Source organism: Podarcis filfolensis (genome assembly GCF_964270895.1).
Source record: "Podarcis filfolensis genome assembly, chromosome: 6".
Classification (NCBI taxonomy): Eukaryota; Metazoa; Chordata; class Lepidosauria; order Squamata; family Lacertidae; genus Podarcis; species Podarcis filfolensis.
This window is the reverse complement of record NC_139609.1, coordinates 98,939,704-98,956,389: the sequence shown is the minus strand read 5'-3', so window position 1 is coordinate 98,956,389 and position 16,686 is coordinate 98,939,704. Positions and strand designations below refer to the sequence as shown.

At 53.5% G+C, this 16,686-nt stretch overlaps 1 protein-coding gene across 1 annotated transcript; it reads right to left on the bottom strand.

Annotated features, from left to right (window-relative positions):
* Positions 1–2,057: 2,057 nt before the first annotated feature.
* Positions 2,058–15,943, bottom strand: MMP9 (matrix metallopeptidase 9). Its single transcript, XM_083619778.1, has 13 exons — positions 15,713–15,943; positions 14,075–14,313; positions 13,022–13,170; positions 12,501–12,632; positions 11,092–11,265; positions 10,061–10,234; positions 8,710–8,883; positions 8,316–8,471; positions 7,362–7,617; positions 6,752–6,891; positions 5,256–5,406; positions 4,248–4,351; positions 2,058–2,589 (listed from the first exon to the last, which is right to left on the bottom strand). Exons 1-13 carry the CDS (start codon positions 15,866–15,868, stop codon positions 2,480–2,482), a joined length of 2,115 nt encoding a protein of 704 aa, XP_083475904.1. The 5' UTR covers positions 15,869–15,943; the 3' UTR covers positions 2,058–2,479.
* Between the last annotated feature and the right edge of the window lie 743 nt (positions 15,944–16,686).

Below are 16,686 nucleotides of genomic sequence, written 5' to 3'. Positions count from 1 at the left end.
CCTATAAAACTGATGTGAAGTTTAACCTGTTTTACTACTTTTTTATTTTCATACTATTTTGTATACCTGAAGGAGTGTCTCCACCCTCATTGCTCAGCCCAGACACTGAGGTCCTCCTCTGGGAGTCTTCTGCTTGTTCCCTCACTGTGAGAAGCAAAGTTGCAAGGAACCAGGCAGAGGGCCTTCTCGGTGGTGGCGCCCTCCCTGCGGAATGCCCTCCCTTCAGATGTCAAGCGATAAAGAACTACATACACAACTTTTAGAAGACATCTGAAGGCAGCCCTGTATTGGGAGGTTTTTAACACTTGATGTTTTATGATGTTTTTATATATTCTGTAAACCAGAGCGGCTGGGGAAACCCAGCCAAATGGGCATGATATAAATAATAAAGTAGTTGTTGTTGTTTTCTAAACTATTGTTGTACATTTTTCTTGCTATTTTTTTGTAAACCTCTTTGAGGTTTTGCTTTCGTTTTGCAATCAAGTGGTGTATAACTTTTATCTAATGAAACAAATAAATAAATAAATCTGCTCTGTTTTGCATCCTAATTACTGCCTCACTGCTCACAAAAACACCCCTACATTTGATTTTGTATGGTTGGGTGATCAAACGTATCCATTCTGAAGGAAATCAGCCCTGAGTGCTCACTGGAAGGACAGATCCTGAAGCTGAGGCTCCAAGACTTTGGCCACCTCATGAGAAGAGAAGACTCCCTGGAAAAGACCCTGATGTTGGGAAAGATGGAGGGCACAAGGAGAAGGGGACGACAGAGGACAAGATGGTGGGACAGTGTTCTCGAAGCTACGAACATGAGTCTGACCAAACTGCGGGAGGCAGTGGAAGACAGGAGGGCCTGGCCTGCTCTGGTCCAGGGGGTCACGAAGAGTTGGACACGACTAAACGACTAAACAACAACAAATGGTTGGGTGAAGCGTTGCATGTTTCTTAGGCGAGAAATTGAGGTGAGGCAGCTGCCTTTGCAGGAAAGGCCCCATGCCCTGTGGAGATGGGTTTCTGCAGGATAAAGGACTCTCCTTCGGTCCTGCTGGCCAGAGCGACAGAGGACACCTGAGCCTGCCCTGAGCCTATGGACAGATCAGTTGCAGAATGCCAGCATCTCGCTGTTTCTAAACGATCCATCCTTTTACAATGCCTGGCATCCATTCATCTCCTGGATGAGATGAGACGATCAATTGAGACAGCCGCCTCCGACCCACGGAAGCATCGGGAGAGACTTATTGGATTAGAGGCTTTAATAGGGATCATAAACTTGTTCTAAGTAATGGTTCTAATTTTAAGCTGGTTACACTTTCCCCCCATAAATGATGGACTGGCTGCTGCCGCTGTTGCTTATTGTATTTTAAATTATGTTTATTATATGTGAAAAAGCGATACAATATATTCTGGAAAGGGTGGGGGCTGCTGGATCCGGCCAAAGACTCCTTTAGTCCTGTTCTCATAGAGGCCAAGCAGAAGCTCAGAAGGAAAAGAGGAGATACGATTGCTGTTTCCAGATATCTGAAGGGCTGCCACACGGAAGAGGGAGCAAGAAGATTTTCTCCTGACCCAAACTGACAGGTTCAAAGGAAAGGAAAGAGAGTCCGACTAAATATCAGGAAGAACTTTCTTACAGCAAGAGCTGTCCGAAAGGGGAGCAGACTCTCCTTCCTTGGGGATTTCGAAGCAGAGCTTGGGTGGCCATCTGTCAGGGATGCTTCAGTTGAGATTCCTGCATTGCAGGGGGCTGGAATTGGACAACCCTCGGGGTCCCTTATAACTCTAACATTCCATGCTTCTATGCTTTATTTACACACCATGTCAGTTAGCAGAAGGCAGCTCTTGCTACCAGCCCACAGAACTGGAAGCTGAGGCAAGCAAGCAGGGCACTCGCCCTCCTTCTGCAAGGGGTTATAAATAAATGGGGGGACCAGGAGAGCTTCTGGCCAGCAGCATTTGCAGCACTGAGCTAGTGTTGCTTCCCAGATGTCCGGAGCCCCTCCCAGCCCCCCCAAATCCCACCCTTTGTAGCACTTCATAAGCAGACAAGAGGCTCCAGGTGGGGCAGGATTTCATTTATTCAGAAAGTGCAAGATGCTGGAGGTCCCACAGGAGGCAGTGTAGGCAGAGGCAGTGGGAGGGTTGAAGGCACCCTCCTTCTCTTCCCCAGGGGGGTCTTTGCCACAAGTCCATGACCAAGCAACACACACACACACAACAGGCAGGGACCCTCTTTGTGCCAGCAGCCCAGCTGCGTGCACCCCGTGAGGCTTTTGCAAGGCACCTGGCTCAGGCTGGCAGGAGGTCCGCGTGCCCCGGGAGTGGCACAGGGTGGCTGGAGAGTCCTCTTTGGGCGGCAGTCGAGCAGGGCACCAGCATCTCCTGGGCACAGCCTCCCAGGCTGGGGCGACAAAGCTGAGTGAGCGACTGCCCTTAAGGCCCACCACAGGCAGAGGAGGGTCCCAGCAGCCCTCTGGCAAGGTTACTCTTCCGGGCATTTCAGGACATCGTACTTCAGGTAGCCCACTCTGTCCACCTGGTAGCGTGGGGTCATCCGCCAGCAGAAGGGTCCCCGGCAGAAGTGGTATTTCCCTGGAAGCAGGAAGGAAATTGGGGGGACGGTTACCAAAGGAGTGCCAAAGTCACCAGCAAAGGAGGCAAAATGCCCGAGGCTACCCAAGGAGGGGCAGCTGGGAAGGGCCTCTGGAGGGGAGGATCCCGAGGAAGAGACAGGAGAGCCAGTCTCACATCTGCAACTTTAAGAAAGCCACACGTGGCAGTGTCCCTTGCCCACTGAAATCAGGCAGGATCTATGTTGTTTTCTGCACCTGCCCAGATGTTGAGAAAGTCAATGCGAGAGTTAATCTGTCTTTTAGCCTATTGCTATTTTAACTTTCCCAGAGTCTTAAATATCACTGTTGGTTTTTCTTATTGACAATGTCATTGCTTTATCTTCATAAACCGCTTTGAGGTTTCTTTTACAATCAAGCAGAGTTTAAATTTTATGAATAATGAATAAATGGGCAGGGGGTCGAGGGGAAGCTCTGAATCTGACTGGGGTAAAAGGTAAGAAAGGTAAAGGACCCCTGGACAGTTAAGTCCAGTCAAAGGCGACTATGGGGTTGCAGCGCTCATCATGCTTTCAGGCCGAGGGAGCCGGCGTTCGTCCACAGATGGCTTTCCAGGTCATGTGGCCAGCAGGACTAAACCGCTTCTGGTGCAACAGGACACCATGACGGAAACCAGAGCACACGGAAACGCTGTTTACCTTCCCGCCAGAGCGGTACCTATTTATCTACTCGCACTTTGATGTGCTTTCGAACTGCTAGGTTGGCAGGAGCAGGGACCGAGCAACGGGAGCTCATCCCGTCGCGGGGATTTGAACTGCCAACCTTCCGATTGGCAAGCCCAAGAGGCTCAGTGGTTTAGACCACAGCACCATCCCACTGGGGACAGAGCGCTTGGAGGGAGAGCTCTACCCTTCCCAGTACCTTTCCCCCCAATGTTGATTGCACCCCCACCCCAGAGCTGATATTTACCTTTCAGGGTTAAACATACAGATATTTGCCATGGGGACCTCTATGCCTTCCATCACAGAACAAATAACACCTGGTGGGGAGCATGAATTTCATCCCCCTCCCTCCCCCAGTGCCAGGATTCTGGTTCAGTCCGGCCACCCCCACCTGCCCCATGGCTGCCTACAGAAATTCCAGCAAGGAGAATCCAGCAGCTGGCCTTCTTTAGGCCTAGAGCAGAAAAGTTTGCTCTGAGCATTGATCCTGCAAAGCCATTAAGGCCAGAGTCTACATAAGGTCAAGAACAGGGGTCAGCAACCTTTTTCAGCCATGGGCCGGTCCACCATCCCTCAGACCTTGTGGGGGGCCAGACTATATTTTTTGGGGAAAATATGAATGAATTCCTATGCCCCACAAAAAAACTCAGAGATGCATTTTAAATAAAAGGACACATTTTACTCATGTAAAAACACGCTGATTCCCAGACCATCTGCAGGCCAAATTGAGAAGGCGACTGGGCCGCATCTGGCCCACTGGGCCTTAGGTTGCCTATCCCTGGTCAAGAGAGACAGAGCATCTCAGCCTCTGAGCAGGGACACCAAGACAAGCTCCGCAGAGCACAGTCTGGGAATTGGGGTGGTGGATTAGTTTGAATCCCCTCCTGGCAGTGCTCTCCCCCCCCCCCCAGGTCACATGCATTCTAAGCCCACCCCTGCCCCTCTTCACCCTCCTTACCTTTAAAGTGGAAGATATTCTCAGAGTCCAGTGGGACCCCAGGAAAGAGGCTGTCCGTGTAGTGAGGAGAGCCTTTATCCGCTCGCTCAGATTTCACATCCAGCCTGGAGGAGGAAGGCAAGACTGAGGAAGGCTTTCCCCATCGTCCACCCCAGGCCTCCCCACCCTCCCCATGCCCTCTTCGCAGTCTGGTCAGTGCTGGGGTGGGCACAGTGCCCTTTCAGTCCCGACAACACGGGGGGGGGGGCAGGAGGACGCCTGATGCCTCAAGGTTGACCCGTGTTGAGGCCAGAAATGAGCCGCCCCTATTTGCCGCTAGCTTTGGAGATGATTGATTCAGCGGCAGGGAGAAGGGTGCTGTGGAGGAGCGCTTGTCAGGTGGGGCTGCTCATGCCATGGGGGCAGCTATGGGGCAGGCAGTTTCCCCTTCTCCATGTTCTGGGCTTGGCAGAGAAGCAACCAGCTCTTTTGCCCATCAAGTCAGAGCTGAGAAGGGGCAATTCCTCCTTGGCCAAGTCAAACTGCAGGACTGGTGGTCCTGGAGAGGAACTGGCCTCTCTCTGATGATCAGGGGTCTGGAGACCTTCTGAGGAACAGTGGGGGGGGGAGTTGGGGGGAGTTAAGCCCCAGGAAGAGGACTCTGAGAGCTGATAGGACAGCCATTTTCACATAGCCCAAGGGCTGTCGCATGGAAGAGAGAGCAAGCTTGTCTTCTCCTGTTCCAGATGGTACAACTCAAATAAATGGATTCAAATGACAAGAAAGGAGATTCCCACTAAACATTAGGATGGACTTTCTGAGGTCAAGAGCTGTGATTCCTGCAGGGGGCTGAACTAGATGGCCTTTGGGGGACCTTCCCATTCCATGTTCTCCACCAGCCCCTGCTGCTCTCTGATCCTGGCCCACTGTGACCAGGGAGAGAGGGGGGCCTGCAGGCAGAGGTCTGACCAGGTACCTCCCTTCTGCTTTCTCTCCCCTGCCTTCTCCGCCCCCCAGGATCCTTGGTACCTCCAGAAGTGCTCCCCACTGAAGATAAGGATTTTGCCCGGCTTCTCCTGCAGAGCCCCCACAATCTTCGGCACGTCACTCGGGATGCCCAGCTTCTCGATATTCCGCGGTCCCAAGACTCTCGCCCCCTGGTACACCCAGAAGCGCCGACCTGCGGAGGAGAAACAGCTTTTGCAATTTTCCTTGTTCACCCCCCAGCAGGTGTCCATCCCATGGATCTGTGCGAGGACCTGCAGCCCCGTCACAGAGGGCAGGTTGGCTAGAGAGTCCCAGGCAGGGGACTGTATGAGGCCATCTCCTCTGTGGCAGGAAGGAGAACGAGAGAGAGACGTAATGTCTGTTTCTTCCTGTCACTGCACACTCTTTTTCCGACCTACAATAAATACATTTCTTTGCTCTCCTCCAGAAAGCAATCTCCATTTTGAACTGGACTGTGGGTGTTTACAATGTTAAAGGATTTTCATCACGGTGTCTGCTGCCTGGCAAGACCTCAATGTGCGTAAACCTCAGCTTTTTATTGTTTACTTATTTGTCTGAAAGTGATTTCTTTATTAAGAGGGGAAAATAAAAAGGGAGAAGATAACCCGAGTCTGCCTAAAGCATTCTTGGAAATTATAATTTTTCTAGAAGATTATGCAACCTTGTCCTAATAGCTTCCAGAGATAAGCTGTGCAGGGGGGGGGGGGTTAGCTCTGCTTAAATAGATATTTGCATTCTCACACAAGGTAAGAAAGAGGAAGGATCATTCCTAGATAAAATATCCTCTCCCAGTCATCTAAATCCATCCAACGGGACCCTCGGACTCATCCTGCTAGCAGGAATCTTCAGTCAGGTGAGAAGAGGCCACTCTGCCTTGGGGGCATCAACAATCAAGAGTTTTCGAGGTGTCCCTTGTGGGCTTCAGCACGTTCTCTGAAGCAGCCACAGGGGTTGTGGGCAGCTTCTGAGCATGGAGCTATGCAGAATAAAATTATCATAATTAATAATAATTTATTATTTATACCCTGCCCATCTGGCTGGGTTTCCCTAGCCACTCTGGGGCAGCTCCCAATAGAATATTAAAAACACAATAAATACATCAAACATTAAAAGCTTCCCTAAACAGGGCTGCCTTCAGATATCTTCTAAAAGTCAGATAGTCTGATGGGAGGGTGTTCCACAGGGCGGGCACCACCACTGAGAAGGCCCTCTGCCTGATTCCCTGTATTCTCACTTCTCACAGGGAGGGAACCGCCAAAAGGCCCTTGGATCTGGACCTCAGTGTCCAGGCTGAATGATGTGGGTGGGGACGCTCCTTGAGGTATACTGGTCCAAGGCCCCTTGGGGCTTTAAAGGTCAGCAGCAACACTGCACTGTGCTCAGAAATGTATCGGGAGCTAATGTAGAGCTCTCAGTGTTTACAGCTAGTGTGGACTCATATCCCACCCCAAAAAATCTTCTTTGCCCTGTGTTTTTGACCCATTTCCACGTGCAGCCACAATGCGGAAGCCACTCACCAGAGAAGAAGTAGGTTTTCTTCGTCTGTGCGTCCTGGATAGCAGCATCAATCACATCTGGGAGGGCCGGCCAGCTGTCCTGGATGCGGAGGGGGCCCACAATGGCCCCCGTGCCTGACACTGGCTTCTTCCAGTATTGCCTGGGAAGGAGGGAAAGGTCTCTGTGAGCAGGGGCTGGAGCAGGGAGGGAGGGAGGAGAGGAAGGAAAGAGGGAGCCTCCATCCTGGCTCTCCAGTCTCCACCAGGGTTGACCAGGTGTAGAGGAAGGCAGGTGGACTCCGAGGGTCTGGCAGGTAGGTGGGGTTGGCAAGAGAAGAGGGGGGGGGCAGGCCTAGTCATAAGAGCCTAAGAACAGAGGAGGAGCCCTGCTGGGCCAGAACAAAGGGTCCAGCACCCTCTTCTTTCTTTTTTTTTTTCTTTCTTTCAGTGGCCAATCAGAGCTGGAACTCATGAACAGCCCTCTCTTCCTCCCTCCCTGGCTGAGTGAGGAAAGGTGCCGAGGGGCACCAAGCCCATGTGTCCCCCTCTGTGGGCTCACACAGCCCTTTGCCCCATTCCTGCCCCTCCACCCCCCTCCTCCCCAGGACACTGCCCTCCTCCTGCCACTCACCCGTCCTTGAAGACGTACAGCTCCTTCTTGATCTCGCTCACCCCGTCAAATTGAGGGATTTTGCAAGCCTCTCCTGCGCGGCCCGCGGAGGTGGTCTCCACGACCGTGGTGGCCTCTGTGACTGGGGTGGTCTCCGTGACATCCTCGTCTGTGCTGGAGCCGTCATCATCGTATTCCTCGGTGGTTTGGTCAGGGTCCTCGGGGCTTTGCGTAGTGGGGAGAGTGCCCACCGTGGGTTTCACGCCTGACCCTCTGCCTAGGAGTGGGAAGGGCAAAGCATTTTCAAGGGTCTGTATACCCATCAGAAAGACCACGAGAGCCCAGGTGCCAGGGTGATGGGCAGAGGAAGGTCAGGCCGCAACAGGCACCCGGGCATCCCTGACAGGTCTCGTATAGTTTATTGATTGCATTATTTAGGGTTGCCATATTCCGAAGAGCAAAGAAGAGGACACTACAACAGACATTCAAAGCAAATAAATGCAATTTGTCTCAAATTTTATCCCTGAAAAAGAGGGCGTGTCCTGGAAAAAGAGGACACATGGCAACCCTACATTTGTTATATACAGTGGACGCTCGGGTCGCGAACGTGATCCGTGCAGGATGCATGTTCGCAACCCACAGCGTTTGCAACCCGCTTCTGCGCATGCACGATTTAGCACTTCTGCGAATGCACGACTGCCGAAACCCAGAAGAAACCCATTCCAGTACTTCTGGGTTTCGGCGGCCCGTAACCTGAAAAAATGCAACCTGAAACGTCTGTAACCCGAGGTATGACTGTATATCTTATTATATGTTTTATTTATTTATCCACCATTCCTCCCAACCTCCAAAAAGAGGAGCTACTAATGGGGAGCTATGGGGCACATGAAGGCTTTTTCTCTTTACATTCTGGCCCCCCTTCTGGCTGGCTAAGCAGGGGACCCCCAGCTAAAGCCGCCCCAGCACCCCACTCACCATAGAGGGACTGGATCCCAGCCACGTCATCCGAGTGCAGGTGGAAATCAGCCAGGTAGGTGTACATGGGGTACATCAGGGCCTCCCGCACGTCGGAATGCTCCAGGCCCAGCGAATGCCCAAACTCGTGCGCAGCGACCAGGAAGATGCTGTACCCTGGAAGGCAGGAAGGCGATTGTGGGTGGGGGCTGCAGGTTGCAGGTCTCTCTCCTCACCTCTCTGCCCCCACCAGGAGGAGGAGGAGCAGGTCCCCTGACCCCCCCCCCATTTGGCCCAGCATCAGAACCACCCGCACCCTCCCACAGGCATCTGGTGGAACCACCTGAGAGCATTAGCCTCCTCTCATGTCAGGGCTCTCTCCAGGCTGGCTCATGCGCCAGAGGCTCAGGGGTACCTTTGTCAGGGCAGAGGCCCCACTTCCTCTCGGTGTCGTAGTTGCTGGTGGTGGCGCACCAGAGTCGCCCATCCTCGCGCCCCTCAGAGGTGCAGCTGCTGTAGCTCTTGCCCAGGAAGGTGAAGGGGAAGACGCAGGGCTCGCCCTGGGAGTTCCCGCCAATCACGGCTGTGTCTGCAGGGAGGCGGCCGGTGAGCGTTCTGCCCAGCAGGGATCCCTTCTCCCCCCCCCCCAACTCCCGTGGGGCTTCCCACACAGCACCCACCCGCCCGGGAGCAGCGCACCAGCTGAGCATGGCAAGAGGGCAGTGGGGCATCTCAGTGGGGCAGGAAGGTGCCCTTCTCTGTCGGACATGGTTGCCTTCCTTCCCTACAGCAGGAAGGGACCCGTAGGCAGCCCCACAGCTCAGCCCTGAGGGCAGCTGGATCCGGGTTCAAGCCATTTTGCCAGCCCCACACCCAGAGGGGCTGGGGAAACCCACCCAGATGGGCTGGGTATAAATAATAAAATTATTATTATGAGAGTTCCGTGTGACCTGCATGCAGTGGCGTAGCGTGGGGGGTGCAGGGGGTGCCGGCCGCACCGGGCGCAACATCTGGGGTTAGGGCAAATCCACGGGTTAGGGGGCGCAAATCCACGGGTTAGGGGGCGCAAATCCACGGGTTAGGGGGCGCAAATTACTTGCCTTGCCCCGGGTGCTGACAACCCACGCTACGCCACTGCCTGCATGGCCTGCTGGGATATGGGTCCAGCAGCTCCAGGACCCATCAGGGCCAATGTTGTGATTTCTGCCTTCGACGAAGTGACCTGTGGGGACCCTGTGGCTCTTTAGCTGCGATTGCTGCAAAAACATTCCTCTTCTTCCAGGCCCTTGGCTAATTAAACCACCTGGGTTTTTCTTTCTTGTACTTGTTCTTGTTTCTACGCTAGCCATTTCCCCCTTTTTATATTGTAAACTGCCTTGTGATATTCGGATGAAGGGCCGTATAGAAATTTAATAAAGAATAATGAATTAATGAATGAATGACATAATTTTGGCTTGATTCTTGCATTCCAGGGGGCTGGACTAGTTTAGGGACTCTCTGGATCCCTTCCACAACCCTATGAGTCTTATTATTCTTTAGCTGCCATTTCTGCCTTGCAAGGGGCTGGACTAGATGAGCCTAGGGTGTCTCTTTCAACTCTACACTTCTGTGATTCTCTGGCTCAGCTCTGAAAGAAAGAGTGCCTCTGAGCACATCCAGAGTGCCTTTCCCTAACCAGTGAGCCCCCTGCCCTTAGGGACTAGTGATGGGTATATACTAGACAGATCCAGCCCCCGGCACCCTTCTGGAAATGCAACTGCCTGTACCTCTGTTGGGGCAGAATCCGTACTTCTTGTCGCGGTCGAAGCTCTCTGTGGTGGCGCACCAGCGGTACCCATCGCTGCGCCCCTCGGTGGTGCAGCTGTCGTAGGTCTTGCCCAGGAAGGTGAAGGGAAAGACACATTTCTCTCCGTCTGCGTTGCCTCCGTAGGTGAAGAGCACTAGGCAGAGCCAGGGAGAAAGGAGCGTCTTGAGCCGGCCAGGCGGGAGGAGGAGGGGCAGACTCACATTTGGGGGCCCTGAAAGCTTGAACTGTAATGGGAGTCCCTTTGCAAGCAGCTACCAGGTCTGCAGAGCAAGAATTCTCATAGCTAGGAACCGGAAAGGAGTTGCAACCCCAACTAAACTGGAGCGGCAGTCGAAACCATTAAGAGTTTGCAGAATTCGCAAGGATGACGGGGAAATGAAGGGATCGGACTGAACAAACACTTATGAGGGAATGGGACATGTATAAAATCTCAGGGAGCGCTGCAAAAATCTGAAATTGTTGGCAGGCCTGGAGTGACTTCTGTGGGAAAGTAGGGAATCGTAGAAATTTAAGAGAACTAAGATGTATTATCATTGATAAAGATAAGTGTGACAAACCGAAAATACTAAAGACCCATCCTGGGGTGATGGGAAGTCGCCATAGAAGATACGTATTAGGAAACTATTATATTTTTTTGTAATGTGTTAAAAAAAATTGACTGTTTTCTTTTTGGAATCAATAAAGCAAATATATATATACATAAAAAGAGAACCATCTTCTTCAAGGGAATTGTTTACAACAACTTTTACAGCCTCTGTTCTACTGACTCGCAAGCATTGGGATTGTTGAAATATATGCCACACAAAAAATTAATCAAATTGACCTGAGAGACTCAAATTGGGTCTACTATACCCACAATTTTTCAAGCAACATGGAGTAAAGTCTCTCCTGGGGGCCCTCTGGGGCCCTGAAGCTTCATTCGCTTCCTAGTAGATCCGCCCTTGGGGGCCTCCACCCCCCCCAGCCCCCCTCCTTTCCCTGGCCACTCACATTCACTGGGGCAGAATCCGTACTTCTTGTCGCGGTCAAAGTTGGCGGTGGTGGAGCACCAGGGCAGGTTGTCCTCGCGCCCCTCGGTGGTGCAGGTGGAGTAGGACTTGCCCTCAAAGGTGAAGGGAAAGTGGCAGTTGGCGCCATTGGCATTCCCAAAACGGGTCTTCACCACTGCTCAGGAGAGGGAGGGAGCGAGGGAAGAAGCGGGTCAGGACAGGGCAAGTCACCCGGAGATGGAACAGCATATACAAACCCCCACTGCAGTCATTTATTTTTTTAAAATATTTTATTAAGGGTTTTCTTGTTTTACAGTGTAAGTGTAATGCCTCGTATTTTTTTTTCCTTCCATGTAACATTTTTACAAATCTGTTTCATTTGATGAGGCATTAGGGAGAGAAGAAAAAAAAGGGAAAAAAAGAAAGGGGGGTGGAGGGAGGGGAGATGGATGGGGGTGGGGTCGGGTAGCGGTGTTTCTGTTATGCTTAATGTATGTAGAGTTTGGTGTCAGCATGCTTGTGTTGTTCACTTGTGTTCCTTTGGTGGTGAGAGAGGTTGGGGTTGGCCTAGGGTGTGATTGTTTGTTTGTGATTGGCTGTGGTGATCTTTGTTTTCGTGTGTGAGTGAGGTGGGTGGGTGTTTTGGATCAGGTTACCCCCACTGCATTCATATACTGGTTATTATCTTGTACAGTATAGAAATTCATGAATTTCTTTTATGCAATCTCAAAGTTGTGGGTTCGAGTCCTGCATTAGGCAAAAGATTCCTGCATTGCAGGGGGTTGGAGCAGAGGACCCTCGTGGCCCCTTCCCACTCAATTCTGTGATTCCATGATGAATGGGGGCAAGGTAAAGGGACCCCTGACCATTAGGTCCAGTTGTGGCTGACTCTGGGATTGCAGCACTCATCTCGCTTTATTGGCCGAGGGAGCCGGCGTACAGCTTCTGGGTCATGTGGCCAGCAGGACTAAGCCGCTTCTGGCGAACCAGAGCAGCGCACGGAAACGCCGTTTACCTTCCCGCTGGAGCGGTACCTATTTATCTACTTGCACTTTGACGTGCTTTCGAACTGCTAGGTTGGCAGGAGCAGGGACCGAGCAACGGGAGCTCACCCCGTCACGGATATTCGAACCGCCGACCTTCTGATCGGCAAGCCCTAGGCTCTGTGGTTTAACCCACAGCGTCACCTGCATCCCTAAAGAAAGGTATACAAGTTTAATAAATGGCTTGAAATGAATAGCCCAGAGGGGACAGCCTCAAGGGCATTTAAGCAGGCATCCGATGGCCATTGGTCAGAGATCCTTTGACTGGACTCCTGCACTGCAGGGGGTTGGTCTAGATGATCCTGGGAGTCCCCTTCCAGCCCAACAATTCTATGTGGGGGTGAGGGGAAAGCAGCGGCCCACTCACCAACGCCCGTGCCCAGGGTCCAGAACTCGTCGTCGTCAAAGTGGGCATCCCCACTGTAGCGGTCCTTGCCAGGAGGGAAGGCGTGGGCCAGGAGACCGTCCTTGCCGTCGAAGGGATAGCCATCCCCGTGCTCTGCGGGGGGAGACAGGCAAATCCATGAGGGGAAGTCCGAGGCTCAGGACAAGCAAGGGCTCCAAGAGGCGCCCCTGGGGAGGCAGCTTCCGGCAGTGGCGTAGCGTGGGGGGTGCAGGGGGGGCGGGCCGCACCGGGCGCAACATCTGGGGTTAGGGCAAATCCACGGGTTAGGGGGCGCAAATCCACGGGTTAGGGGGTGCAAATCCACGGGTTAGGGGGCGCAAATTACTTGCCTTGCCCCGGGTGCTGACAACCCACGCTACGCCACTGGCTTCCGGGGTTCCCACCACGACCCCCGCAGGCACCGCCCTATGGGGAACTGGTGTCCTTGGCTGTTCCCTGCCCCCCTTCCCCTCTCCATTCAGGGGGACGAGGCCGAGGCTCACCTTCCGTCCCGAACATAATGAGGATGTCGACGTCCCCGCTGTCCCGGCGCGTGAAGGTGAGGGGGGTCACGTCGCTCCACACCTTGAAGGCCCTCGCAAAGGCGTCTTCGATGATGGAGGCGTCCAGGTCGGGCGAGTAGTTCTGCACCCTGGGGAAGGCAGAGCAAAGTCAGGCGCCCCGGCCGCCAAGGGGGGGCCACGGCATCGCAGGAGGGCTGGGGGTGCCGTCTAGGGCAGCGGCTCCCAAACTCCCGCCCCCCCCCGTTCCATAAACTCCTCCCCAGCGCCCCCTACCCTAATTTCAGAATTGCAGTTTGCATGACTCACGAAGGTGTGAGTGTGTGTGTTGTGTTTGTTTTATTCTGTTGCGTATCTTGCGATTTCATACTGTCAACCGCCCTGTGATCTTCGGAGGAAGGGCGGTTTATAAATTTAATCGATAAACAAATAACACAACCAGATTCCAAACGGTAGCATTTAATTGCACGTTGCTTCAAAATGTTCAAAACATTTGTCCGAAACCAGTTAAAACTTTTGAGCTCCACTGCTGATGAACTTAATCCAGCGATACCAGCTTCCAAGGGTGCCAAGTGGAATAAAATATTGGGGGGGGGGAGGTAAGCCCCGGCCCACATAACCAAGCACAAGACGCGGCGCATGCACACCCTAGGAATGGCAAATATTTTATTGGGGGGCCGAGGGGGCCCCTAGGAGTTGGCTGCTAGGTCAGCTCCTCGAAGTCGGATCGGCATTTGCACCTCCAGCGCTGCCCCCCTGTCGCCCCCTTGCCTCTTAGCGACCCCTGGGGAATCCCGCCCTCACCCCTCCGAGGTGGCACCGCCCACTTTGGGAACCAAGGAACGAGGGCGGCCCCCGTCCCCTTCTTGCGCAGGCTGAGCTCTTCCAGAGACGAGGAAAACGCTGAGCTCCGGCTCAGATTTGCGCAGAGGCGCAGCTGCCCTCGCCAGAGACCACCCTGCTGCTGCCTCTGCTCTCCTTCTGTGCTGAGAAAACGACCCTGGGGGGGGGGGAGCGGTCCCCTCCGGGACTCACCGGTAGGTGATGTCATTGTGGTCCCACTTGAGGTTTCCCTCGAAAGTCTGGAAGGTGCCCAGATCCGGCACCCCGCAGCGAGGAGCCCGGATGGCTTCCATGGTGGGGGCGTCCAGCCGCCCCGTCTCCGGCAGGCCCAGGCGCTTCTGCATCTTCTTGAGGGCGGAGTCCAGGGTGACCTGGCCGCCGCTGGAGCCCGAGTCGGGGTCTTGCAGGTACCCGAAGCGTTGGAGGTAGCGCTGGGGGAGAAGGAAGGAAAGAGCTGTGAGCTGAGATTGTCTGGGAGCAGAGAGAGAGAGAGAGAGAGAAGGAGGCACACACGCAAAAGCAGCCAAGAGTCTGGGGCCACTTCTTAGAATCACAGAATCATAGACTTGTAGGCTTGGGAGGGATCTCCAGGGCTCATCTAGTCCAACCCCCTGCAATGCAGGAATCACAGCTACTCTGTATCCGTTTATATTGAACTCATCCACTTCTAGCAGGCCCTGTGGATCTCTTTCCCACTGGAGTTGCTCAATGGGCAGAGCATCGCTAGAAAAATGCTCCCCGCCCACTTAGTGAGGGAAGAGGCTGCTGCCGCTGCTGAGCTTGTGAACGGGTCACTCAAGGAGCAGGCATGCGACCAGCATCAAGATTTGTCTTAATTAATGGTGATTGACTTAAAACCCCATTACTGATAAAGAAAGAGGAACTGGGTGCAGGTGCGCAGATGCATGAAAGGCAAGTTTGCTTAAAACTACCAGGGATTTAAGGGACACGGGTGGTGCTGTGGGTTAAACCGCAGAGTCTAGGACTTGCTGATCAGAAGGTCGGCGGTTGAAATCCCCGCAACGGGGTGAGCTCCCGTTGCTCGGTCCCTGCTCCTGCCAACCTAGCAGTTTGAAAGCACCTCAAAGTGCAAGTAGATAAATAGGTACCGCTCTGGTGGGAAGGTAAACGGCGTTTCCGTGCGCTGCTCTGGTTCGCCAGAAGCGGCTTAGTCCTGCTGGCCACATGACCCGGAAGCTGTATGCCGGCTCCCTCGGCCAATAAAGCGAGATGAGCGCCGCAACCCCAGAGTCGGCCACGACTGGACCTAACGGACAGGGGTCCCTCTACCCTTTACCTTTACCAGGGATTTATATACACACACACGGATCCAGTCTGCCCTCCTCATCTCCTTTCCCCAGCATATTCTCACATGATGCACCCTGCATTCAGCCAGACTGGTCCTGAGTCTCATTTCTCCGCATCCCACCAGCCCCATGGTCTCACCAAGACTAGTCTGTCTATCTCTTGGCTGGGGGGGGGGGGCAGGAATGCCTCATAAGGATCAGAGAATTGCAGAGTCGAAAGGGGTCCCGAGGGTCATCTATTCCAACCCCTTGCAATGCAGGAATCTTATGCTCGGCGTGGGACTCAAACCCACAGCCCTGAGATTAAGAGTCTGATGCTCTGCCAACGGAACTCTCCCACTCTCTCAGTTTGATCAGACCATCTAGTCCAGCATCCCAGGATCTGAGCCCCAGAGCAGAATTCTGCCCTCCTGCAGCTTCCAGCAACTGCAGCCCTGTCTGAATTACTAATTGCCCCAACCCAGAGCCGAGATCCAGACACTCAGGCTAGGAGACCCCACTCCCAGGAAGCTCAAGAACTTACAGATGCCAGCTCCCGGTCCGAAGCGTTCCTGACCACGTCCCCAGGGAAGGAGATGACCAGGGGGCCCTTGTCCTGGAGGGGAGCAGCCCAGCAGCTGCAATGCAGGGACACCCAAGTCAGCAGCCCAAAGAGGGAGGGAGCCAGGAAGGACCCCATGGCGACTCAGCTGGGCAAGGAACTCTCTCTCTCTGTCTGCCTCTCTGCCCCTGTTCTCTGCCTCTGGCGACTTCTGCAGCAGAGAGCCCTGCCTGGACCATTTATATTCTGCAATATGTTGGGGGGGGAGGCGGAGAGAGGAAGGGGGTGAGTCACCTTCTGCCCCAAGAGTCACTCACTCTTTTCTGGGCAGAGGAGGAAATGCAAAGCCAGGTCCTTGGGGGGGGGGAGGGGGGAGGGAATTTGCCACTTCCTGGGGTGTCTCAACAGTTTGTTTACTAAGCTCACAGGAAATGTGAAATCCATTGAGGAAAAGCGATGTGGTTTCTGGGGTGGGCAAGAAAATGTCTGGAAGGTGCCCATTGTTTGGGAGTGGGAGGGGGGCATGTGCCCTCCCTCACCCTGCCCAAGAGTCCTTGAACCCCTTGCCTCCTGTGGATCCTGCCCTTCTCTTCCTCCCACTGCATCCCAAAGGCTTGGACGAAAAACCAGCTAATAAAAACAAATAAATCAGCATCAGATGTGGGGGCACCCCATAACTGCCCTAACAGGAAGGGGCATAGTTCAGTGGTAGAGCCCCTGCTCTGAATGCAGAAGCCCCCAGACTCCATCCCTGGCAGCACCCCCAGGTAGGACTGCACCACCTTAAACCCTGGAGAGCCACTGCTGCCAGCCAGTGCAGGCAGTGCTGAGACAGAGGGAGCGAAGCAGCTTCCTGGGTTCCTAATAATAATAATAATAATAATAATAATAATAATAATAATAAATTTTATTTATATCCCGCCCTCCCCAGCCGAAGCCGGGCTCAGGGCGGCTAA

Bases quoted from the DNA above. Each gene is read 5' to 3' on its own strand.
- MMP9 (XM_083619778.1), bottom strand. From the start codon at position 15,868: ATGGGGTCCTTCCTGGCTCCCTCCCTCTTTGGGCTGCTGACTTGGGTG. The intron at 12,633-13,021 runs GTGAGCCTCGGC...CTCCCCCCGCAG, and splicing joins CATTATGTTCGGGACGGAAG to AGCACGGGGATGGCTATCCC. The intron at 8,884-10,060 runs GTACAGGCAGTT...GCCTCCCTGCAG, and splicing joins CGGATTCTGCCCCAACAGAG to ACACAGCCGTGATTGGCGGG.